The sequence below is a fragment of the Vicugna pacos genome, chromosome 31, assembly GCF_048564905.1.
Source record: "Vicugna pacos chromosome 31, VicPac4, whole genome shotgun sequence".
NCBI classification, from domain to species: domain Eukaryota; kingdom Metazoa; phylum Chordata; class Mammalia; order Artiodactyla; family Camelidae; genus Vicugna; species Vicugna pacos.
The window spans coordinates 15,650,192-15,675,670 of NC_133017.1; the positions used below are offsets into that span (position 1 = coordinate 15,650,192).

The 25,479-nt window shown below is 43.7% G+C and overlaps 1 protein-coding gene across 2 annotated transcripts in view; it reads left to right on the forward strand.

Moving 5' to 3' along the window:
* The window catches only part of PINX1 (PIN2 (TERF1) interacting telomerase inhibitor 1), a 64,499-nt gene that overhangs the window by 12,930 nt on the left and 26,090 nt on the right, over window positions 1–25,479 (forward strand). For both annotated transcript variants that reach the window (XM_015238252.3, XM_072952783.1), the window contains exons 5-6: window positions 1,431–1,523; window positions 6,972–7,048. In XM_015238252.3, the coding sequence (XP_015093738.2) occupies window positions 1,431–1,523; window positions 6,972–7,048 (170 nt within the window). The remainder of the gene's footprint in view (window positions 1–1,430; window positions 1,524–6,971; window positions 7,049–25,479) is intronic.

Here is a 25,479-nt window from a genome sequence, read left to right on the forward strand (position 1 = left end):
TTCTTCAGATGTGATTCAGCTTGGCCTTTGAGATGGCTCGTTCCCGGGAGGGGCTGCAGGTAACTGACATGGTTAACGGACACGTGCTGCTTGTGTTTTAGTATTAAGGTGAAAGTGTCCTTTTCTCTTCTTCCTCTAACCTCGTATTTATATTTCCTAATGACACAACTTTAGGAAAACTCAGTCTCTTTTCTACCTGTGATGTCCTCCTTCTGTTACCTGAACTTGACAAACAGACAAGGACGAGGGGATACAGGCAGCTAGTCCCAATCCTGTAATTGACTCTCACCCCAGACCTACTTGCTCTGATATTTCAGGCAAGGGACTCCTTTCTGGCTCCCATTTTCCTTGTTTGTCAGAGGAGTAACCACGTGAGTTTATTCCTCCGCGATTTGTTTTGTTGCTGTTTGTGCCCTGAAAGGTAAGCCTCTGGTGGAATCTAGGTTTGAGGCAGAGGCTCAGTGCCAGCCCTGTGGGATCATTAATCTGTCTTACCTTTATTAACTTTTTTAAAGAACTTTTTATTTTGAAACAATCATAGACTTTTCAATTATAGGCTTTGTAGAAGTTGCAAAAATGGTAGTGGAAAGAGTCCTGAGTATCATTCACCCAATGGTGACATCTGATGTAGTCATAGCATAATATCACAACTCAGGAGTTGGCAGTGCTGTTGTTGACTGTTAACTAGACCAGTGACCTTATTCGGTTTTCATCACTTTTTTAGCCTTTATTCATGTGTGTGTGTGTGTGTGTGTGTGTGTGTCTGCAGTTTTATCACATGTATAGATTCATGCAGCCACCACCACAGTCAACACTCAGGATTGCTTCATCACCACAAAAGAGCTGTCTCGTGCTGCCTTTTTGTATTCCTACCCACCTTCCACCCTTCCAACCTCCAAACCCCACTTTCATCTTTGTCCCCTAGAAACCTTAATCTGTTCTCTGTCTCTGTAGCTTTGTCACTTGAGGACATTATAGCCTGAGTGGGTCATACAGTACGTAGATCCCACACTGCAGTGGAGCGCCCTTGACGTCCTTCCAGGTCGCTGTCCGGTATCAGTAGCTGCGTCCTCTTCGCTGCGGGGTAGTGCTCAGGGTGAGCGAGTCCCAGGACGTGCACAGCTGTCCACCCATTGAAGGAATTTGGGGTTATTTCCAGTATTTTGCTGGAAGGTGATCATGAACATTCGTGTGGAGGTTTTTGTGTGAACACAAATTTTTATTTCTCTTCCTCCAAGATTTTATAAATTTCTGGAGAATAACCGTGGCTGATCTGTAGCACACAGTTTAAGAATATGTGTGATCACTCGGTTAGAGTTCAGTAATAAATGATGGGGCTTCTGAAGGTTTTGTTTAAATAATTCCACTTCACTGAGGAGAATGAGAATGGGGTGCAGAGTTTAATGCTTTCCTCCTTTTTTTTTTAAAAGACTCCTCTGACAACAAGGAAAAGAAATCTTTCAGCCTTGAAGAGAAGTCCAAAATCTCCAAAAATCGTGTTCATTATATGAAATTCACCAAAGGTAAAAATTCATCATGTCTCTATTTGTTTGCAGTCTCTGTATTCACACTGGGCTTCTTAGAGCAATTTTAGCCATTCACCAGCTCCGCTTGTTTGACGTGCAGGGGAGGGGAGCAGACACCGCGGGTGGACTGGTGGGAGTGGCGCTGGACTTCCAGTGTTTGTTGTCAGTCACTGGGGGCTTGTTGGTGTGGGGTGACATTCACTCGCTCCGAGGTGGGGCCCCAGACTCTGTTTTACAGTGTGTACAAGTCCTTTGGCAAAGCAGAGTGCAGAAGCTAACTTGCTTATTCAGAGGAGAAAGGGAACTTCACGTGGCTAGATCAGAAAATAATTTTAATTTATTGCTCAACACTTTTAGTTACATTTTCCTGTTTCTCAGAGCTTGATATTGGTGCTCCAATTGCTCTAAAAAAATGTACCAGTTTAGGAAATTATGCTCTACCTTGAGAACTCCAGTACGAGAAATCTCACTCCCGAGCTGACTCGCGTTACTCCATCCCAGTCCTCCACTTCATGTGGTAGGTGTTCCGTGGCCCCTGCAGAGAGCGCGTTAGGAAGCGCTTGAGGACTGGGCTGTCCTGTCACCACCTCCCCACTTCACCACGCCTCCCCGCGGTGCACGTGTCAGGCAGTGCAGTTGTCCTCTCTCACCACTAGGCGGCAGTCGTGTATTGGTAAGAAACCATTTAACTTGCCCTCAGCTCCCCAGGTGTTTTCCCAGAGAACAGAGTTATGCATTCAGTGTACTTTTCAGGCACAAAAAGCGTACTATTACATGATATACTTAAACTGTAAACACGGTGATATTGTGTCATTTAGTCATCACTTGATGGTTCTTCTATGGGAGATTGGTTGAGTGTGTCTGCCTCTGTGTGCTGGGAAAGCACATCTTGGCTTTGGTCTTGCTGCAGTGATTGAGAATTCCCTCAGCCCTGAAACCCCCTGAACAGCAGTGGGAGCTGGAGCCCCCGCCCCTCTAAATTGTTAATGGTGGTTCTTACTTGGAGCCAGGACCTCAAAAGGTGGATGGGGCTGGTTTGCGGGCGAGGTGGTGGCGGATTGGATGGAGTGGGGAGCTGGTCAGCTTCGGGGCTGTGTGAGGGATGGGCCAGTGCTCCCCCCAAGTCCTAGCGGGTGTGGCTCTTCACCCCAGTCCCTTGTCTTTCTCTCGTGAAGAGCCTTCTTCATTGTTTTCCTGTGTGGCTTCTGAGCAGGGTTTTTTTCCACCCCCGACCTGCTGCAGAACAGGAGACAGTCCTTTTCAGGAGAGGCTAAATGGTCACTTCATACCCAGTCCCTTAAATATCCCCCCTTCTCATCAGACCTGATGGAAGAAAAATAGATACAGCGGAAGGGCGATGAGCCAGTTAAGGAAAGAAAGTGCCCTGGGACTTCTGGGCCTACGGCGGCCTCTTAAGCTTTCTCTTTTGCAAATAGAACCTTCTCGTTTTCCTGTGGCACCTGACTGCAGGCATGGTTTCATCTGAAGCGTTTGCTGATGCCCAGATAAACCGCTTTAATCTACTTTAATCTACTGGATGCCGGGACTATCTCCTTTCTATTTCTAGTTAAACCAAACCCCCTTGCCGGATGACCCTGTCCACCTGCTTGGTGTGTTGTCTTCACTTTCCCTCTTTTAAAATGAGGTTTGCTTGTTTATTAGCCTTGCCTGAGGAGAAGGGGGCACTGGTATGCAGGGAAGATAATTCCAAGATACATTGTCACAAAGGTGGCTGATAAGCTGTTTCCTCCAAGGTAGACTGTCTCATGTCACAAGAAACTGGGTTCTGGTCATGGCTCTGAGACAAATCACTTAACCTCTCCCCTTCTTTCAGCCTCAGTTTCCTTTTTTGTGAAATGAAGAAAGATTTTTAAGTCATCAGAAATGGTGCCATTAATTGGAACTTTTGGTTGTTCAGCATAATGGATACTAAGGGTTTTAGCCCATGGATGTGCTCATAATTACAGTACTAATGTACTTATCTGATGAGGATGATTGATATAACTCATCAGTGGTCCAGGAAACTAAAACATGGGAAGATGGCATTTTACTTAGCTTGGTGTGAAGAGTGAAGATAAAAATGTTGCATCAGAGAGATTGCAGGAGCAAATAGCGTTGTAAAATTTGCTGCTGCTGAAATATTTTAGTTCCAGTACATAATTTTTCCTTTCTCTAATCCCAAGATTATAATTTAAATTTGGCATAACTCATTACATAATTTTAAAATGTTTATTTTATCTATATTTATTTAAAAACCTAACTTCAACAGTCATTTCTTTTAACTTGAAAATGTTTGGCAAGGCCCTATCTGCAAAGAAGAAAATGGAGAAAATACCCATTTCCCTAAAGCCATCTTTGAGGTTTGTGATGTTATACAGCGAGAAGTCGTCCAGAGAGCGTTGCCTTCTCCTCCCAGTCATGCAGTGGGTGGGCGGGAGGTTGTGTGGACCTGGCTTTTGCAGCTCCGTTGTTCTCATTGATTCAGACTTCTTTCTGTGACAGTTGTGAGATTTTGCTTCTTAAACAAGAAGACTGCCCTTGCAGCACATGTCCCCGTGTGAGCCAGCTGGTGTGGACGCTTTCTGTGGGCTCGCTGGCTGGACTGGCTCTGCATAGTCGGCTCTGCTAGTGGTGGGTGTTAAGATTCCTCTCCTGGCTGTGGCTCTTTTGACATTCAAATATAAAGTAGCACCATTGCAGGCTTTAGAAAAGTTCTGGCTGTCCTGTTATTGGTTGTGAGGGTCTCACTAACTCCATCCCCACTCTGATTCTTTCTGGCTTCCTGGCTTCCTTACACTCTCACCTGCTCAGTGAGGTGGTTGTAATCTTCCGTTCTAGGCTTATTATCAGTCCTGTGTGTTTTCATTAAAAAAAGAAACTCAAAATATAGTATTATTTATTTTCTCCTTGATTGGAGAATTCAGATAAATTTTCTAAGCAAGTGAAGCTGCCTACATAAACCGCCAGTGATTTTTATTTAGCAGACATATTTCTCAAGCTTGCATTTCCTTACCCTGGCCCCTTTACTCGGAGTAGAAAAACTCAGCTTCTCAAGCCCTGTGCAGTGCTATAATACAGTTTTCTCCTGAGAACTTGGGCTCTGTTTGACTTTTGCCTTTAAACCAGGAGGCTCCAAATCTCCGTGAATCTTAGGTTCTTATTTTTTTTTTTTATAGTTTTATTTGCTTCCCGGGTGGACCTGTGTCTGGCTGTAGCACGCATATGGGTCTCTTCTAGGAAGCTGCCCTGATGTACTTGTGATCACAGATAAAGTGCTGTTGTCAGAATGAGCAGATCATCCTTTCATGGACTTTGTTACACCAGCTTGGCTACTGGACCTTTTCTCCTGGTCTGGAAACGTCATGACCAATTGAAGCCAGTAGATAGATAAAACCAAATCCAAGCAGATAATATTTATTTTCTATTCCCTTCAATTTTTTGATTATCATTTTCTCCAAGAGATAAGTTTATCAACAGGATTTGACCACCATTCAGAACTGAGACCAATAACTTTCAAACTCATTTTTAATATATATATTTTATTCCAAAGTGGCCACAATTGTGTAACATTTATAAACTATTCAGCCAAGTCCATTAACTAATAATTATTTCAGTATCACTTCCATCTTCACATTTTTAGCTACCTTTTTAAGTTCCTTTCCAGTAGTCTCTGACTCTTTCTTCTCTGTGTTTTGTTTTCCAGATCAAATCCAGAGCAAGGCCTGTAACAGTCCTGGCTTCTACATTTACTTAAGTGAACTTGCTAAAGGATAAACATTTCTGATACAAGAACCCATCACCAAAACTGTAGAAACACTTGCACCTTCATTGGTACATCTCCCCCAGCTTGGCAGCTTTCCCTTTGATTTGTAGGCTTGTTTTTAATCTCTGCGTGTTCATGTTTTGACATCCTGTTTTTAAAGTGTGATCTCGCATGTACCCTCCCTTCCTTAATCATTACCTTCCAGCATTCTTTTTAGTTCATTTGCTGTAAAAGAGATCTTAATTTGCATTTCTTTTAGGGTATCTGTTCCATTTCAGAAGCTAGCTTAGGGGTGGATGGTCGCTCTACATTTTGAACCATGTACAAGCCCTTTCTCTGAGATGGAAGCTGCCGCCCTGCGTGCGCTCTGTGGTGCGGAGTGGGGTATGCTGGTGACAGAGCCCGGTGCAGATCTGTAGACCCCCTGAGGGTCGTCTACTGCTCCCCACTGGGCCAGTTTTATTCCCCACTTTTCTGGTTTATTTTCTGAGTTCCCACGTGGGACAAGCTTCGTTTTGTTCCTGAGTAGGTTTCTCTGGGGTCTTTTATCTGGGTTCTACTTGATAATCAGGAAGAACCAGGAAGTGCCATTTCTAGCTCAGGAAGAGAGGAGAGCACGCCGGGGGGCCTGTCCTGCCTGGCAGGGACAGGTCGCGCTGCCTGGCAGGGACAGGTCGCGCTGCCTGGACTGGTGAGCCTGGTGCTGCAGCCTTGGAAACTAGTTTGAGCACCTGGTTTTGCCTTAAATCGAAGGGTGTTTGTTTTTTAATTTCATAGAGTCACTTGGCAACATCATATTTGAATGCTCCAGTGATAGTCAGTGAACTTGAACCTTCCTGGGTCATGACATTACTTTGCCAAGTCAGTTTGCTGCAGGAAACCAGGAAGACAAGTGAGTCTGTGACAGTGGAACTTGGGCTTCCAACCCAGAGCAGAAATTCCAGTGTCTAACCCAGAGCCTCGCTCCCCCGGAGCCTCAGGACTTTACATGTAGTGGTTACATTTTACAGTACATTTACCGTGATGTTGACAGATGGGAATAGATCTGGTCGACTGCTCACAGAGTGTTATTGGTAGAAGTGGAAATTTCAAAGAAGTGAATTTTAAATTAGTTGGTCTGTGGGTTTGAAATTAAGTTAAAGAGTATAGTGTTTTTAATAAGAATCATGGATCCTTTGCATGCTGCTTTTGCCAGAAGCCGTTTAATTTCCTGCTCTTATTATGTGTCCTTTTATTTAAAAATTATATCTTAGCAGGATTCTTACTTCTGCATTTCATAACTCTAAGTAAATAGCTCATGTTCCCTTGAAGTAAATGGGGTCTATTTTGTAAAAGGGGAACCAAGAGACCCAGAAAGCATACCCTGAACGCATACCAGTAGTAGAGCAAGCTTTAGAGTGTAATTTTCCTCTCAGTCTACATGCTCTGGGTTGTTTCTGCCATGAAGAGAAAGGCGAGGATTCTGGTTCACTTATTTGATTTTTAAGTGATTTTTAAATTCAGTTAATCGTATTTATTAATTAAGCAGTTGTAATCTGTGAAGGGGAGACAAAGTCAGTAGTCTACAGAATTTTTTTTTGTTTTCCAAAACCCATCTTGTTTTCAGGAGTTTCACAGTTTATACTGGTGCTCCTTATTTTGGGAAGAATGTGTGACTGAAAAGCGTCATGTTGTTTCTCTAGGGAAGGATCTCTCATCTCGGAGCAAAACAGACCTGGACTGCATTTTTGGGAAGAGACAGAGTAAGAAGACTACTGAGGTATTAAGCCACACACGACTGATATGTTGTGTTTCAACACTGATTTTCAACTGTGTATAGAACTATTTAGATCTATTACTAACAGCACTTTCCAGACAAAGTTACCAACAACAACAAAAAAAACATTTAGACGCTTCATATGAAGGCTAAATGTGATCCTCTGAATAATAATACTTGACAGATAATATGTATTACAAGGAACCTAAAAAAGAATATACGTTATTTGGGTTTATTTTCTGCTGACATGAGGGCCAGACTGACCTCCGGGAAGAGTGCCGGTCGCTGATGCACGCAGAGCGGAGTGCATCTCCATCCCCACGGGAGAGGGAGGCTGCGGGCAGCGGTTTGGTCTGCTCTGCTCAGACTGCCAGCACCGTCTGGAGGGCAGCCTGAGGGGGGTGGGGGGAGCAGACTCTGGTCCTGGCTCTTCCGCTGTAAAAGCATTTTGAGGCAGTGTTGGATCGGCGGGGAGAATCTGGAGGGGATTGAGGTGTAGTATCTCCTCTGTTGTACAGTACTGTTTGTTTCAAAACCGGAAGATTAGAAATAGGGTGACCGAACTACCCCTCAAAGGAGGTGGCTCCGTAATCCACAATCCTGAGTGTTAAGCTGGGCTGTGTTATATACCATGGTTTTTGGTGCTGTTTCCAACTGTAAGAGACAGCTCTGGTTGTAGTTTGGATGTCAAAATATTATAGTGTTTTTGAAATGTGGATTTCTGGAAATAATGAGATAAATATACTTTAAATTGACCTTATCTATGAAAGTCTGGGTGCGTGGTTGCTACAACCATCACTCTGCTCATCTGGTATGTCGTGTTCGTGTTCCTTTACTGGTCCCGAGGCCAGGCCCTGTCTATAGAGCAAGAAAGACTTGTTCTGTTTATTTCTGACATTTCTGCAGACTGACAGAAAATTTTCCCAGGATGGTAGCTATTTGCTATTTCATGTTCTTTTCAAAGACTGTAGAATTACTAGCTATTGGAAATTTTGTTTGGTGATTTCCTTTGTAGGTTGGGGCTGAATTCCTGATCTTTTAGCCCCTTTATGCACCTGCACGTTTCGCAGTGAGGACAGAGGAAGCAGGCCCGGGAAGGGAAACCTGAGGGTGGTGTCTGCAGGTCTCTGCTGAGCCTTGTCAAAGGTGGCCGGGTTGTTAGGAGGAGGTGTCCTACACCAGGCTGTACTGGATGCTTCATGCTCAAGAGGCTGCTGGAAAAAGCCAGGATCCTCAGACAGCCCTGCTTCTGGCCATACTCTGCCCCTCAGTGGTTACTGAGTGACATGGGCTAGGCTGTCTGCTGGGTTCACTCAGGACTTGGCATCTGGCTTATCTCAGTCTTCCTCTAGAACTCCTCTCCTTTGGCCATCCTCAGCACATCTGTACCCTCGGGAATACTCTCACCTCTGCTCTGCCCTGACAACCCCTGTACGGTCACACCCTGCGCCTTGACCTCAGCCCCGCCCCGCTCCCTGGGCCCCTGACCATAACCTTTCTGCTCCAGCTCTCCCAGGCTTGCATTCGCGCTGGACTGCTCTTCCAGATCCCTGCATTCTTGGATTCTCCCTGCTGCCAACCTCCATTGCCCTCATTCCTCATCTTTAGAACCCTTCTTGAAATTTTACAGTTGAACAGATCAGGGAAGGAAATATTAATGGGCTTTTGGTGGAACTTTAAAAAAATTTATGTGATAAGCACAGGAAAAGAGATTAGAGGTTTCTAATCCTCTGGCCAAACGTCGGCTTGAGGGCTTACTGGTGTTAGGTGCCTTGAGGCTTTCCAGCACTATGCGGTGTCCCTTGACTTTTCAGTGGTGTGGTCATTTGTGATCATGTTAAAGTGAGAGGAACTTCAGAAGTAATTCCTGAGCACTAGCCCAGGCAAAATCTACTTTGGTACACTTGGGGGTGGAGAAGACCACCTTGTTGTAATTCTGTGTTTTGTGCGAGAATTAAATCCAGGCATGTCTTGATCTCTTGTTCTGATGATGCGTTTGTGATTCTGACTGTTGGTGAGGCTGCGTCGTATCAGGCTGCAGGACCTGCTCGTGAGCCTTGCTTCTCAACGGTGGTTGCGCTTGAACGGCCTAAGGAGTTGTGAAGAAAATGCTCTTGTCAGGGTCCCACCCAGGATGAGTGAAATCCTAAGTTTGGGTTAGGGTCCAGGCATCAGTATTAAAAAAGAGAGAATTTTTTTTTTTTAATTAAAAGGGGAAAAAAAGCCTACTCAGGGGATTTGGGTGATTGGCCCACTGTGTGATGAGGAGTGAAGATTGAGAACCACCAGGAGAATCCCTGCCACATGCCTGTGCAGGTAGAGCTGGCTGTGGTACCAGGACTGTCACCTGGACAGGGCGTCTCAGTCCTAATGTGTGCCCAGATCCCCTGGGGATTTGCTTAAGCTGTGGATTCTGTTCCATGAGGGTTGGGTGGGGCCTGAGAGTCTGCATTTCTGCAGAGCTCCCGGGCAGCATGCTACATGTTTCACGGTGAGCGCAGTGGGCCTCTGCAGTGTTTACATTTGACGCATACCTACTCGTGTGTGTAAGATAGAGTGTATTTAAATCTAATCACATTTTTAGGCACCAAATGAAAAGTCTTTCTCTGAAGCAGTCGCTTTTAAATTTATCTTTTACACACATTTGGATTCTCCTATATTGAAATAGCTTTTACTGAGGCACGTTTGTGCCTTCCCCGTTGCTAAGTAAACTGTTGCTAAGAAACCGTACCCTGTGAGTTACAACAGCCTTTATAGCCAAGGGCAGGAGTCCTTTGATCACATTTGTTTGGAAATACAACCTCTTGGCTCCTGTTCTCAGTTGGAAGGAATATTGCTTTGTTTTACTCCCTTGACCCCCATAGCAACATTGGCCTCAAGTTGTATTTGGCATTGCCGAGGCCAGGGTGCCGCTGGAGGCCAGATGCCGAAACGTCTCAGAAACCACGGCAGTTTGAAACAGCAGTAGTGCCTCGCCGGGTGCTCTGGGCAGGGTGCGGATCCTGATCTTATTGTTGTATCAGGATTTAAAGAACCTTGGGCGTTGTCCACTTCGGGCTTGGGCTGCATCTTAGCTCTCACGTTAAGCCCAGCCCGCTGATTTCTACAACCCCTGACTGTTAAGATAATAGAAATTACAGCTCTATTAAGGGTCTATGTGCCAGGCACTGTGCTAGACACGATGTCATCTATGTCATCTTCATACCAGTCCCATGAAGTAGGCATTATTATCACCTTTTTTTATAGATGTAGACACCCATGGAACCACCACCACGGCCAAGATAGCTAACATTTCCATCACTCCCCAAGAGGTGCAGTTTTCAAATTCCCAGTTTATCCCTTATTATCACCTTTCTAGCAGTGAGGAAACTGAGGCTCAGAAAGGGTTGTACCAGGCTCTAGAGTGGCACCAGTGGGGTTGAAATCCAGGTCTCTCTGACTCCAAAGTCAGAGTTCTTTCCCTTACCACACTACTGCCAATGTTAATTAACTTTTTTGCATTTAGAAAAAAAATCTACATTTAAATGATTTAATTACGTTTAGAAGTTTTATTTGAGATTTTGTCAAAGGGTGAAAACCGGGAAACCGATGTTGGTGTGCTCTGTGGGTGTGGGTCTGAGCCGCGTTGGTGCGTTTGTGGCTCCTGTAACCGCCGTCTGGGTTAAGACACAGAACTGTTCCCTCCCCACAAACATCTCCCTCATCCCTCCCCCAGTTATAGTCACACTCCCTCCACACAGTCCTAACGCCAGCAATCACTGCTGCTAATTGACTGTCTAATTCGAAATGGACTATCCTGTATCTGGACCATGTGATCTCTCACACTGTGATGCTGAATCTGCTCACATCGGTAATGATCGGTACCCAGGTTTTAAGAGCTGATGGTAGTTTCCATGACCTGCCTCTTCCACATACCCATACTAGATTTTATGTCTTCTAGCTCATGGATCTTTAGAAAACGCCTTGTAGAAATCAGATTTTTGATGTCTTTAAAGTCCAAGCCTATCAGTTAAGTCACTTAATTTAGTAAGTTTGGAATTATATCAAACTGCAAAATACTATATAAATACAAGGTGTTACCATAACGGGACAGTTTGTCTTCTGTAACGTGTCAGTCTAGGAAGCCCCCTGGGCAGTACTCGGGGCGCACTCGTGATGGGGAGGTTGGCGAACTCCTTTAGGCTGCACACGGGACTTGTGTGAAGGCCTGTGTGAGTGTGTGTGTGGATACACAAAGTCCAGTGCTTTCCTCAGGGTTTTCAGAGGAGTCCTTGAATCAAAAAGAAGGTTTAAATCTAGGACTAGGCATAAAAAATTCTCTTCCCAATCCAAAAAAGAATCACTTAAAGTGAACTTTTTTTTGGTGAGGATAGTAGGAGTTGCATATAACATATAGAAATAAAAAGAAATTCACATCAAAACAGAACAACAACCCAGGCTTAACCCAAGATGTCTAGTATACGTTTTTGAAATTTAAATTATGCCTTTTATCCTCTCTCTGACCTTCATACATTTAATGAAGAAATTGATCTGCTGTGGTTTTACATGTGGACTTTCTCATCTGTCATGTACACTGGACAGTGGCCTACTTAAAGAGAGAGGACTTGTGCTCTCCTTGTTTCTGGGTCCCCAGCGTGTCATTGATTCCGTGCTTGGCACATGGTAGGGATTCAGTAAATGAAAATCTCATAAAAAATGAACTTAATTGTTACTCATCTTTAAAATCAAGTTTGTATAGCTTCAAGGTTGATTTTTGAAATATTTTTTCTTTTTGAAATGTTTTGATCAATCAGTAAGTCTCTGAGAATAGGACATTTTCATCAGTTGATTTCCAGTCCAGTGCCAAGCATAATCCACTGGTATAGCTGGTAGATTTTTGAGAAAGGATTATTGAATGAATGATTGCTTATGCCATTTTATGCTTTCAAAAATCAACCCTGTTTGCTAAAAATTGGCTTTCCGACATTGCATTTCACTCTGGAATGGTTTTTCTCAGGCTTAACTGTTTTTTATTGCAGTAGAAGTTAAAGCCTTCCTGTCTCTCTGGGGACTTCACTTTGACTTTGTTGGCCCGTAGTATTCCCTCAAGCCGCAGAGGCTGTCCAGGGGCACTGTTTTCTTGCCTGAATCTGGCTGTTCAGAACTACTTGCTTAAACAATGAAAGATCATCTCAAACTACGAACTGCTCAGAAAACTTTTAATCAGCAGTTCTGTGTAATGGTTGGTTGTACATTTCTGATTTCCACATCCTTCGTTTTCCTCAGTCTTTGTACTGTATTAATTGGAAGACAGTAACTCTGGGCTGGAGTACGCCTAAATTGGAGATGTATGTACTTTCTACAGAGACAAAGAAAGGATCGAATATATTGAATTGAAATGACTAGGGCCTCTTGAGACCTGCAGCACATACTTGTGCTGACCAGTGCCTGCCAGGAGTTAGAGATGTGTGTGCAGGCACGTGTGTGTGTGTTCACACTTGGTTTGCAGGTTGCAGTTGGAGACACTGAAAAACAAATTCCATTAGTTCCTATCTGGTTGAACTTCCTGATACTCCTTTTTTTTCCTTTCCTTCTCTCATTTTTTCCCTCCCCCACCTTCCCAGTTTCCTTCCTCTGTCCAGCTTGTTTCCTGAGTCAGCCTTATCACTAGAGAAAATGCTCCTAAACTGTATCAAGGAGTGAGAGTGTGTAACCAGCATTCCTGCTTTCTCTAAACAACGTGCTTCTGGCATAGGCTTTTGGCAAAATAATTGTCAATTTCTTCACCTTTATGACCTGATTGAATTAGACACCTTGTGAGTATTTTTTTATGCTCTCTCAGGATCCCCAGCTAATGATCTTTTTTTTTTTTTTTGCATTCCTCTGACGGCTTTTGGCTTTTTGAACCAAAGCATGACTTCTTTATGGTTTGTGTCCCTTTCTCATCAGTTATCACAAATCTCCCTTTTTTCCCATTTCTAACTGTGATATTTGAAAGTGAATTTCCAGGCAGACCCTTCTGTTTTGGTTGGTTGAATTCATGGGGTATTTTGGACCATTCTTTCTTCTAGTTCTATAAACTACCCTAAGCATCTCATTGGGAAAAGAAGTCTTTTTTTGTTTTTAATTTTTTACTTGAAATGTCTTTGAATTGGAGGCTATTTCTCACTAGTTCTGAATTGGCATGTTAATAACCTGTATTTGTGAATTGGGTTGAGTTTTGTAAATGGTTTACAGGATGTGGACTCTTACATTTAAATCTCCCTGTTTCGTGCAAACCTCTGTCACTTTGCCTCCCCTCCTCACCCCAGATCTGGCATCACCATTCAGAAGCTGAGCAGCTCTCCCAGCTCTCCCAGCCTAGTATCTGCTAAGATAATCTTATAGTGAAGAACCTTTTAGTTAGAGATAAATTTAAACTAAGCCTACAGACAAGCTAAATAACACATTTAAGATCTGTAGTTTATTTTTGCCAGCAGTGATGACTTCAGTAATTCTTGTCATTATTTTGACCATTGATAACAGAGTAAAAATTCAAAATAATTTCTCTAAGCTGGGAGATTTGGCCAAAATTAAATGGATGAAATTTTGTGAAGATATGTAAAGTCTCATTTAATCCTGGAAAAAACTAATTTGGTACCATTTGAATGAGAATTGACTTAGAGGCCAGAGCATATAATCTGACTACAGGTTTAACTTAAGCCAAAATGTGCAGTCTGGCCACCGTCCTGAGTGCAGGCTTGGGCAGCTTTAGAAGCAACTCAAAGCAGCAGGGCTTTTGCATGGTTTCTGCGCTGGTGACAGTTTTTGAACTGTCCTGTTCAGGCCTGGGTGCTGTGATTTGTAAGAATGTATTCAGAGAATGACATTAGGGACAGAGCTATCTGGAGAGCATGCTGTGTACAGAAACGATCAGATGAGCAGTTACGAGATTCTGCCTGTACCACAGGAAGATCCTGACTTGGAACAGTTTCAGTGGTCCCCTAGAAAAGGAACAGATTTGTTTGTTAAGCTTCAGAGGACGAACTGATGGGTGGAATTCATGGGAAGATTTCTACTCAGAGGAAGGAAGCAGCATGGGTGGCAGAGCTGGCCAGCTGCATAGGAGGTACCTCCAGGTGAGATCCTGGAGGAATCCTTATAATAGGTAAGAATCGGAACTAAAGGCATGTGAGCACTTCCAAGTCTAAGGTTCTGATTCTGGAGTAAGGAGAGCACGTGAAATACTTAAATTTGAAATGGTCCTTGACTTGAAGGTGCACGTCTTCCGAGACTACAAAGGAAGGGACGTTACTTGGATTCCTCTCCTTGATTCTCATGTACTTGGGCAGTTTTGGTTGTATCTGCTTATCTTCTTTATCCAAGAGATGAATGTGAAAAGAATTTGGTTTGTTCAGTTAAGAAATCAAATAATATTGAGGTAAAATAGCGAGTTGTCCTAGCGATTCAGGACTTAAAAGCGTGATTAGAAACATTGAACGTCGAGGTGCAGGTGGTTGTGGATATCCCTATTTTATCTGTAAACTTAGTTTTCTTATTTATAAAATGAGAATGTTGAATTATATGTTCTGTTGTAGATTCTGTTTTCCAAAGATGGCCCCCGTGATACCTCCCATTCCACACACTCTTCTAGCTTGACCCCCTCGGCACGTTCTCACCAAGGGATGGAGCCCAGTCCCCTCCCTCCGTCTGGGCAGGCTGGTGACTTGCTCTTAGCCCTTGGAATCTAGCGGTGGGGAATGCTGTGTGACCTCTGAGGCCTTGTCAGCTAGAGTGCTTGTTCTCGAAGCCATCAGCCTTTGTGTAAGCTGTCCAGCTGCCCTGAGTCCCCAGACTGTAAGAAAGCCCAGAGCCCAAACTAGTGTACGCAGAGGGACAATGACAGGAGAGTCGTCCAGGTGTCCCACGACTACTTGGAGACTAGAGGTGCCTGGCCGGCCCTCTGTTAGGCCCACTGTCATGACTTGGACAGCAGCACATTAGAGAGACCCTGAGCAGCACCACGCACCCAAGCTCTTCTTGAATTGCTGATCCATAGAAATGCTGTGTGATAATGAAATGATTGTTACTGCTGAATTTGGGAGGGAGGGAGGGTTGTTGCCTAGGTAACTGAAATGGCTCCCCAAGGAGCCATCATTCTATGGTCCTGTGATTACACATTGATGGTGAACCAGGAAGAACCATCTTAACCAGTAGAAGGAGGAAATGTCTGAAACGTGTAGTTCTGTTTTCTTTTTCTCTTTCACAGAAAGTGTAGTTTGTTGGTACTTGTTGGTGGAAAAGCAAAAAAAAGCTTCAAAGTTATAACAGTTTAACCATTCTGTAGTTGTTGAGTACCTGGAGTGTCCTAGTTACTACTCTAATTGCTGAAGCTCCAAAGACAGTAGGCCCCGGGTCCCCTTCAGAGAATTCATGGTCTGGGAGATAGGTGTCTTGAACATAGTATAAAAAGCTCTCTGTGGGAACTGAAAGTTGCAATAGAATCTATTCTACAGTGTATTTTCCCCAGAGCAACTTGAAGTGATCTTTGGAAAATGTAATTGAGATCATGTCACTACTTTGTTCAAAGTCACCCCGAGTTCCCTGTCACCCTCCAAGTGGACGGTCAGCCCTGACAGTGGCCTAGAGTCCTCCGTGACCACTCACGCGTCACACACGCTGTCCTGCCGTCCCTCATCTTCTGTCTTCCCCGCCTGCGCTGCTCTCGCCCTTCCCGCTTCCTTGGTCTTCCTCCAGGACTCCTGGTACGTTCCTGCCTTACGCTTAAGCACTCCATGGTCCTCTGCAGGGAATGGTTTGCTCCCTGCCTCCTTCACATTTGTGTGCGAGCGTTCTCTCCATTGGCCTTCGTTGGTTACCCTATAGTTGAAAGCACAAACAGTAACAACAAAAAACCCCTGATATTCTTGTACCCTCTTCTTTGCTGTATTTTTCTCCATAGCAGTTATCACCATCTGATGCACTGAATAGTTCGCTTGTGCCGTCTGTCTTCCCTTAGACTGGAAGCCCCACGGGGGCAGGGGGTTTGTATTCCCTAGCATCTAGGACCAGGCCTGGCATGAAGTAGGTTCTTAGTGAAGTTTTTGTTAAAATGAGTTCAGCTGTTGAAGCTGAACATGATGGGAACACAGACCCAAGTGCCATCAGTTTTTACCAAGGCTGTCAGGAGAGGTTGCAGAGAACTGATGGTGGATCTGGGCCCAACGGGCAGGAGTCTCTGAATGGACAGGGCACAGAAAAGAAGACATACCATGAACTACAACCTTTCCCAGGTCTCAGACTCATGCCAGTGGGGCCCAGACCTGTGACTGTAAGTGTGTAAGTAAGTCTTAAAAGTCGAAAGACAACAGGGAGTTAGGGAAACTGATGCCCTGTCTGAAAGTATCCAAGATTCACAAAGTGATAACGATGACGATGGTGGTTGTGGTGGTAGATCCCCTTCAGGACAGTGAAACAGGTTTGTGGTGTTGTCTAATGCAGACTACTAGTTTGTAATCATTTATTTATTTGGAAGCGAGAAATCTGGGCAGATTTATGTGCTTAAGAGTGGAATTGCATCGCAGAGACCAGCTGCTTAGACCCGTCTTGTGGAGTGTGCTTGGCAGTCTACAAATATATTTAAGATGTGCTTCCTGTCTCCTGGATGTGTGAATATTCACACTTGTCCTCTTTAGGAACTTGTGCTCCTCTCATATTTGAGCTTTGACTTCTCTGTGCTTTGGTGCCTGTCAGAGGCCTGGAGATGAGCAAGAGCTCAGAGAACTCATGGCACCGTGGACAGCTGCCTGACCGGAGGGAGGTGGGTGTATAAATGGCGCCTTAGATGAGGTTCCCGCTGGCCTCGTCTAATTCAGAGTGCTGGTGAAATCATTCCAAGTGAGTAAGAAGCATTACAGAGCTGGATTTTCTATTGATCACAGCTTTTGATAAAAGCAAGAAGAGCTGGGTATTGACTTTTGGTGCCTGTTCTATCAGTGGTCTGTTAATCAACAGAGGATAAATTATTGCTCTTCAGAGACAGGAAAGGATCCCCCTTGGCTTGAAGGCGTTTCCACCTTTCTTCTCTTTGTGTTTTCTCTTTATTGGGAGAGGATCTTTCCTCCAGCCACTTGCTCCTTGGGGGTTTTGTTAAGGACTGAAGGGAAACTGAAGGGAGCTCTTTTGATTTATCTTCCATCCCTTCCTTTTGGTCACTCCACGGGGCTAAAATAGCCGAGTTGGCTTTAATATGTCGCCATTAGAGACCCAACATTAGCTGGAATAAACCATCATGCCTCACAATGAAAAATGTCCCCTGATTGGCTAATTAATCAGTCAAAGGGGAATGACATGGCTCTCGGCTTGAGGGACTCTGCTAGAGAGAAACAGGCTGCTGATAAATGGTTTTCCAACAAATTCATATATCAAGGAAACTTAGTCATTTTTTAACTATAGTTTGTGTGACTGCAATTTTTTCCAACTTTTCCTTTTCTGCTGCTCTTGCTGTTTAGGCTGCGTTTTTTGTTGTTGTTGATAGAAAAATACAGGATTTTAGATACAAGAATATAAATGCCTTCTCCTTATTTGTGTCTGTTAGTCTGATTGGTTTTGACTGTGTGTTTATTAGGAGGTGAAAATCAGATAGCTTTTTCCAAAATAATCTGTGAATTATAAATTTTCTTGGCTTCCTTTGAGGTTAAGATCTTCGGATTTCTGGTCCGCACTGCCTACGTTTGAATCCTGGTTCCATCAGTTGCCAGCAGGGAGATACTGGGCAGATTACTTAACTTCTCTGTGCTTTAAACTTCTTCATCTTTGATACGGGGATAATAATACTATCACCTAATAGGACTGTCGTGAGGATTGAGTGATCTTATCTGTAAAGCCTTTGGAACAGTTCCTCTCACAGAGTGATTACTCGTTAAATAGTTATTGTTTTTTTAATTCAAAGTAATATATGCACATAGATTTTAAAAATGAAGCTGCACTGGACACAAAGAACAGCAGCCTGCAGTCGGGCCCTCTCCTCTTAAGCTCCTAAGCCTGCTCTGTGTAGCACCTTCAGTTCTTATGTGGTGTTTATATGGTAATTATCTGATGGTATTTATCTTCATATTTAAAAGAAAAATCTTACATTGTCTTTCTGATGTGTTAGTTTTTAACATTGTCTGGGCTTTTATTTTGGTAGGTTAGGATTTAGGCCCATTACCACTCAAAATACTGATGTACTGTACTTACCAGTTATTGTAGTGTTTGTTTATATTTTTGTGACTATGTCAGTATTGTTCCCTGCTAAGCCAAGCAGTATGCTGTGACTGCATTTCCTCTTACAGTTTTGTGTTGTTTGGGGGGAAAGAAGACGTGTCCACGTAGTTTTTCCCGTGCGCTCTACCATCCCCTTCATGCACAGCTCTCTGCCGGGTCAGGCACACCTGGTAACCTGTCGCTCGGTCTTTCCCCAGGAGGCTGCCCTCCTGGGACGCCGTCTGCCTGCTGGCTCTGGCCTGGCTGTTGGTTTGCTCTGCCCTGTCACCCTAGACAGTCCCCTCCGCCCTGCTTCTCCCACTTCCCCGTCCCAGCATCTCCTCCCCGGTCTTCCAGTAGCTTCCTGAGAGAGGGTGCAGTTCTGGAAATCTCTATCGTAATGTCATGGCAGGGTGTGTGGGTATAGAATTCTGGATTGAAAATCATTTTCTTCCAGAATTTTGAAGGTGTTATCTGGTGTCTTCTGATATCCGTTGTTGCTGTTTTTACTTCAGTCCATGCACACACCGTTTTCTTTGTAGGCTCTTCTTCTCCTTGGATTTCTAAAATCTTGTGGAGATGAGACTGGGTTGGGTGTTTTTAGTCACTGGACACTCGGTCAGCCTTCCATTGAGAGGATTCATGTTCTTCTGTCCATTCTGGAAAATTACCTTTTATTCATTCTTTAGTTTTTTCCCCTTTGTTTCCTCTGGAAGTCATTAGTTAAGTGGTGGACATCTTAGATTATTCCTCAGATTTTTCTCATTTTTTTGTCTACTATTTTTCTATATTTTTGTTCTACTTTGGGGAGATGTTCTTGATTTTACCTTCCAACCTTTCTATTAAAAATGTAAGTTTTGCTCTTACATTTTTAATTTCCCAGAGCTATTTTTTATCATCTGATTATTCCTTTATATTTCCTTATTTTAAAGTAGCATCTTGGTCTTGTTTCATGGGTACAGTATGTTCCCTTGCCTCTGAGTACATTGTATAAGGATATTTAGGGTTGTTTTTCTGCCCTTTACCCCTGAGCTCCTTTACCCTTTTTGGTTTTGGTTTGTTTCTTTCATGCTGGAAGGTTTCCCCTTGGCCTGACGTCACCTGGCCTCTGCTCTGAAAGTCATTCAGTGAGCGGCTCGCTGGCGGCTCTGTCTGCACAGGCGGAGCCACTCAGCTGGTGAGTTCCGCTGCGCAGTGAGTGATCGGGGTGAGCTGGCTTTTTCCTTGGGGAAACCCCAGATGCCAGAATTTTGGCAGGGCTTTTCTTCAGTGTGGTCCGGTTTCCCTACAGAGGTGGTCCTCCTTGGGGAACATGGCCTTGGGTTCTGGTCAGGGATGGGGCGTAGAGCTCACCCCCTGGGCTGCAGCTCAGCAGAGCTGCTTCTGTGCAGCAGAGCCTCTCAGGTTCAGTCTTCACAAGGAGTGATCATCCATCAGTTCTGAACTGTAAACTGTTTTATCTCAAAAAAAGCTTGGGCAGGGGTGTTGTTTTCAAATACTGGCCCTGGCATTATTCCGATTTTAAAACAAAAAACAAACAAAATCTTACCCTCTTTGTTATTCGGATTTACTTCCTGATAAGGTATCTTTAAACAGGATTGGCCTAGGAATAATCTAGATTTTAAATATGGATTCAGCAGATTTCTATTAACTGCCTCTGTACCATCTCCCAAGGCAATAGAAATAAAAGCAAAAATAAACAAGTGAGACCTAATCAAACTTACAAGCTTTTGCACAGCAAAGGAAACCATAAACAAAATGAAAAGACAACCTACAGAATGGGAGAAAATATTTGCAAGCGATGCGACTGACAAGGGCTTAACTTCTAGAGTATACAAGCAGCTCGTATAACTCAATATGAAGAAAACCAAACAACCCAATAAAAAAAATGGGCAGAAGACCTAAATAGACATTTCTGCAAAGAAGTCATACAGATGGCCAGTAGGCATATGAAAAGGTACTCAACTTGGCTAATTATTACAGAAATGCAAATCAAAACTACAGTGAGGTATCACTTCACACCAGTCAGAAGGGACATTATTAAAAAGTCTACAAATAGCAAATGCTGGAGAGAATATAGAGAATAGGGAACTCCCCTACACTGTTAGTGGGAATGTAAATTGTGCAGCCACTATGGGGAACAGTATAAAGGTTCCCTTAAAAACTAAAAATAGAGTTACTGTATGATCCAACAATGCCATTCCTGGGCATACATCTGGAGGGAACTCTAAAATGTGAAAAGATACATGCACCCTAATGTTCATAGCAGCACTATTTACAATAACCAAGACATGGAAGCAACCTAAGTGTCCAACAGATGACTGGATAAAGAAGATGTAGTATATACATACAACGGAACACCACTCAGCCATAAAAGAGAATGAAATAATGCCATTTGCAGCAGCAACATAGGTGGACCTAGAGATGATCATACTATGTGAAGTCAGTCAGACAGAAAGACAGATATCACATGATACCATTTATATATGGAATCTAAACTATGATGCAAATGAACTTACAAATGAGAAACAGACTCACAGACATATAAAACAAACTTACGATTTTCAAAGAGGAAAGGGTATGGGGGAGGGATAAAGTAGGAATTTGGGATGAACAGATACAAACTACTGTATATAAACAGATAAACAACAAGATCCTACTATAGCACAGGGAACTATACTCAGTATCCTGTAGTAAACCATGATGAAAAAGAACATATATATATGTGTGTATATGTGTGTATGTAAACTGAATAACTTTGCTGTACACCAGAAACTAGCACAACATTTTAGATCAACTATACTTCAATTAAAAAAAAAAAGTTAAAAAAAAACCTCTGGGCCAAGCCCTGTTCTTGGCACTAAAGGTGCAGCAGGGAACAGAGCAGACAGAAGCCCGGTCTCGGGAGCCTGTGCGTGGTGATCTTCAGGGAAGATCTCCTCGCTGAGGGCTCTCTTTTCACCGGCCTCTGTGTTTGTCTGAATCTGCCATCACCGTGTGCTGCCTTAGCATGTTACCTCTTTTCTTTATCCCTTTAAGAGTGCCTGTCTTACTCTTCTGCCCCTTAGACAGTGGCCATGACTTGTGTCCATTCGTAGGCCCTGGCCCAGTGTCCCTAATAGTTGCTTACTGAGAAACTAGGTAACTGTGAGTGAGCTGGTATAATTAAATCAACTGAACTTTTTTTTTTTAATGCTCCTGGGAATCAAAATGTATTGTTTTAATTGTAGGTTAATTTTCCTGCTTCTTAATTGATAACTATATATAAGATTTGTTAAGTTTCTGGTTACTTTATTCACTTTATTGAATTTACTTTTTTTTTTTTTTTTTACAAATTTACTTCCGTAATTATGGAAATCTGTTTCAACAGAAAGAAGTCTTTTTCAGTGTTAATAAAGAACCCATTTCAAGGATCAATCTTAGTAACAGTAAAAGTAGAACAATCAGACTTCGTGTGCACCTGACACAGGCAGGATGAACCTGTGGCATATTCTTGCTATAAAAAGTTGAACCTAAACTTAGTTAGGTCTCTGGTAGTAACTTTCATTCACAGAAAATATAGGATATAGCTTACTGACCTCATAAGGAAACAAATAAATACCCAAAATGTGGAAATTGTCTTACATATTTGGGCCTGATTTCAGCAACAAATCAGTGGCATGAAAAAAAAAATTGAGATTGTCAGGGAGAGAAAGACCCAGATAGAAAGACCCTCGGAGAGATGAGTCACTAGGTGAAACATGTGGGCCTGGTTTAGGACCTGACTGGAACCACAAGAAGACCTCCATGACAGCCGAGGAAGCTGGTTTTTGGACTGTGTGTTAGGTGATATTATTGTCAGTTGTGTCAGGTGTGCTAATGGCATTGGGATTGCGTAAGAAAACTCCCTAATGTTTTAGAGATCCGTGCTGAGGGAAGTAGGTGTGGAATGACTGTGTCTGGGACGTGCTTTAAAGTTGCATTAGCAAATTACATGTGGCAAAACCTTGTTAGCTGTCGAAGGGACTGTTGGGGTGGTCACTAACTTTGTATATATTTCAGTTTTCAATATAAAAAATTTGTTAAAGAACCTACTAATAATATCCTTTAACATTTATTTAGCTCTGTTCCAAGATTGGTTTAATTATTTTGTGTGGTGGGTTCAAAATGTCATGGTCATTCATCAAGTGTGAAGTTGTTAGTGCCCAGTGTATTTTTGTCCTACTATGTCCTGGTTTGCTCCTCCCTTAAATCCTTTCAATAAGTCTTCTTGTCATCTGTGTTAATATTAATAGAAATCAAGGAGAGAAGCCAGGGGAGAGAGGGAATGAAAATAAAGGTGGACAAAAGATACTTGCTACAAGAGAATAGGTATTTTGATTCTCTCACAGACTGGACTTCCCTGTTTTTCGAGCACGTCAGCCCCCAGGCCTAGGGGTCGGCCATGTTCCTGGCTCGTGGTTCATCACCCTGATTGTGTGGGACGGAGATGTGGTTTAGAAACAGAAGAGTCCTTGATTCCTCCCAGGACCACTTTCATCTGTCTGCTCGTGCCGCTTGGGAAATCTAGATCTGGAAGCAGAGCTGGAAGCGAGAGGAAGGGAGATTTTGGGGTGTAGGGTAGCTTAGAGGGTTTTGTCATCATTTGGATTCTGGCAAAGAGACTACAGTCTCACAATGGCAGCAAATTTAAAACGTGGTGATTTTATCACAGGACTAAGGAGTAGAATGCACAGCTGTTCCAGGTCTGGAATATCCAAATTTGATTGGTGTTCCGGGAGTGAAAGTTACTTTCCTAGCGAAGTTTTACCCCTCTGTATGTGGAGCGGGAAGTTCTGAGGCAGTGGCCTTCAGTGCATGAGTAACTCAGTTGTGTGATGTCCCAGAGGTCCGTATCATCAGCCCAGGTAGCCCAGGCATTGTCAACTCCCTGAGCTTATTCCCGAAGTCGTTCTTGTGCCTCTGGGGAGGGAGTTCCCGGACTTGTGTGTGATGGGGGTTATGGCTTGTTCCCTTGCTCCTCCATCCTCCTCGCCGGCTTTTTGTTTGCTCATTTCTTTGAAGTCTGTGGGTTCCTTTCTTTATCTTCATTGTGCATTTTTCAGTCTGTCGATAAAGACAGAGTCATGACTTGTCATGACTTGTAACACATTTTGTGTCTTTTACTTCCCTTTCACGGGGGACAGGGCTATAAGTTGGCTGCATTTCAGTAGCTCCCTGGTGTGATAGGATGTTTTCTTCACCGCTTTCAGTCAGGGCGCTGATGATACATCCATGGTCAGTGACAGAAGTGCTTCTATGTTTTAGGCAGACTTGTTTGTCTGGTAGTTAGGATTCTTGAGATACTGATCATAAGCTCAAAGCATCCAGAATCAGATCAGAATGACAACAGACATTCTAATCTACGGGGTTTGGTGTAGTTCAGTGAGTATGATTGTTTTAAAAACCAGAAAACTTCAGTGCAAGTCCCAGGTCTGTCACTTAACCTTTGATGTGACTTTGGGCAGGTTGTGGGGTTTTAGAACTGAAAGGGACTGGTTAGTTCCTTCCTTGACTTTCAGAAAAGGAAATTGAGGTTTCTGGTGGTTAAGCTCAACCACAGGCTGGGTGAGAGGATTCATTCTTCATGTTGGGGGAAGGGACCGTGCCACTCCCTGGCGCTTACCCGCTCTGTGCTTCTGCCTCCTCGTCTGGACATAATGAGTGGAGCAGTGTGTGCGACAGCACTTCTGAGACTTGTTAAGACATAAAGCAAACCTAATTACCCCCCCATCAAAAAAAAAAAGACATAAAGCAAATGTCAAGAGTGGCAGTATCTTTGAAATGATAAGAAGTAAGTACAGGCAAATAGCTGGATCGTAGCCATCTGCTCCTGCTTTAGTGTCTGAGAAATTGAGTTTGAGGTGCAATTTTGTAAGCCTGCAGTGCAGATCCATCCCATTTCTTTATTTACTCCCACCTTCTCTCTCTGCAGGAGGAGGCATGATTCACCTGTGATATTAGGAAGAATTCACTTAAGTTTTTCCATGTTCTAGCATTCCGTTTCTTAGTAGCAGCATGTATATAAAATATATTTGTCTCTGGCTGAGCTTGTGATAATAGAAGGTGGAGCTGGAGAGACCGATGCAGGGATCCCGCGAGGTGGCAACTCTGAGCTGAGGGCCTCCCGTGCTGAGAGAGAGCTGGACCAGGATTACTGCCCGCACACTTAGTTACGGGGGCTCTGCCCGCGAGCGCCTGTCCGGTGCTGTGACTGGAGGCCGTGGGAAGGCGGGGAGGGGGAAGTGCTGTCCTTTTCTTCTGAGGCTTATGTAACCTTAAGAATTTGTACTTTATTCTCAACCAGATTGTGTAGATAAACTCCATTCTATTGTTCTAGTTAACCATGACCAGGAGAAACCCACTTTACTCATAACAGCACTTGCAGTGAAAGAACCACAAAATGATAGTCGTTGACCTTGTATACAACAGTGCGGTGACGTTTGGGTGCATCAGTGTAGTTTAGCAACAGGGTCACCCTTCAGTCGGAAGTGCTTTCATCCATATGCGGTGTGAAGTGTTCACCAAACCCTAAGCCTCGTGCCAGATAACAGCCTCTGACTAGGTGAAGTCCCTACCTCCAGGGTCGCACTATGTGAAAGTGACAGTGTAGATAGAAAAATCTAATTTAAACTAAAACTGGGAAGAACAAAAATCTCAAAGAATGGAAATGACAAATGTGAAAACAGGGTTGGATAGTGGGCAGAGCACAGACCTGGTGTGGACCTGGGTCTCAGTCTTGACTCGGCCCTGTGTCGTATGCGACGTTAGGCAGGAATTTTACCAGCTCTTTAGAGAGTCCCCTAGTGACAGATAGCCCCTGGTGACAAACAGCCCAGCAAGGACTACCTAGACCCCAGCACGGAGCAAGTTCCCTGTTCAGCTTTGTTGGAAAGTCACCCTAACTCGGAAAAAAATAACCTGCTTTTCCCAATACAATTTCTGAGATCCGTGTTCAGATCCTTAGTCCTTAAACACTGTCCTCTGATCCCATCGGCTGACTTCCTACCTCATGGTCCCTGGCTGCTTGCTCAGTCGCCAGACCCCTTCATGCAGACATGCGCAGACGCCTTGGCCACTGCACCCCGACTGGGAGAGAGGCAGTGAGTGGGTTAGCCTGGGCTCGTTGCCCACTGGCTTTGGCCCACGTGTCTGTGCTTTTCCCTGCACACTTCCTCTGGGTTGGGCCACTCACCTGCACATTTCAGACCCTG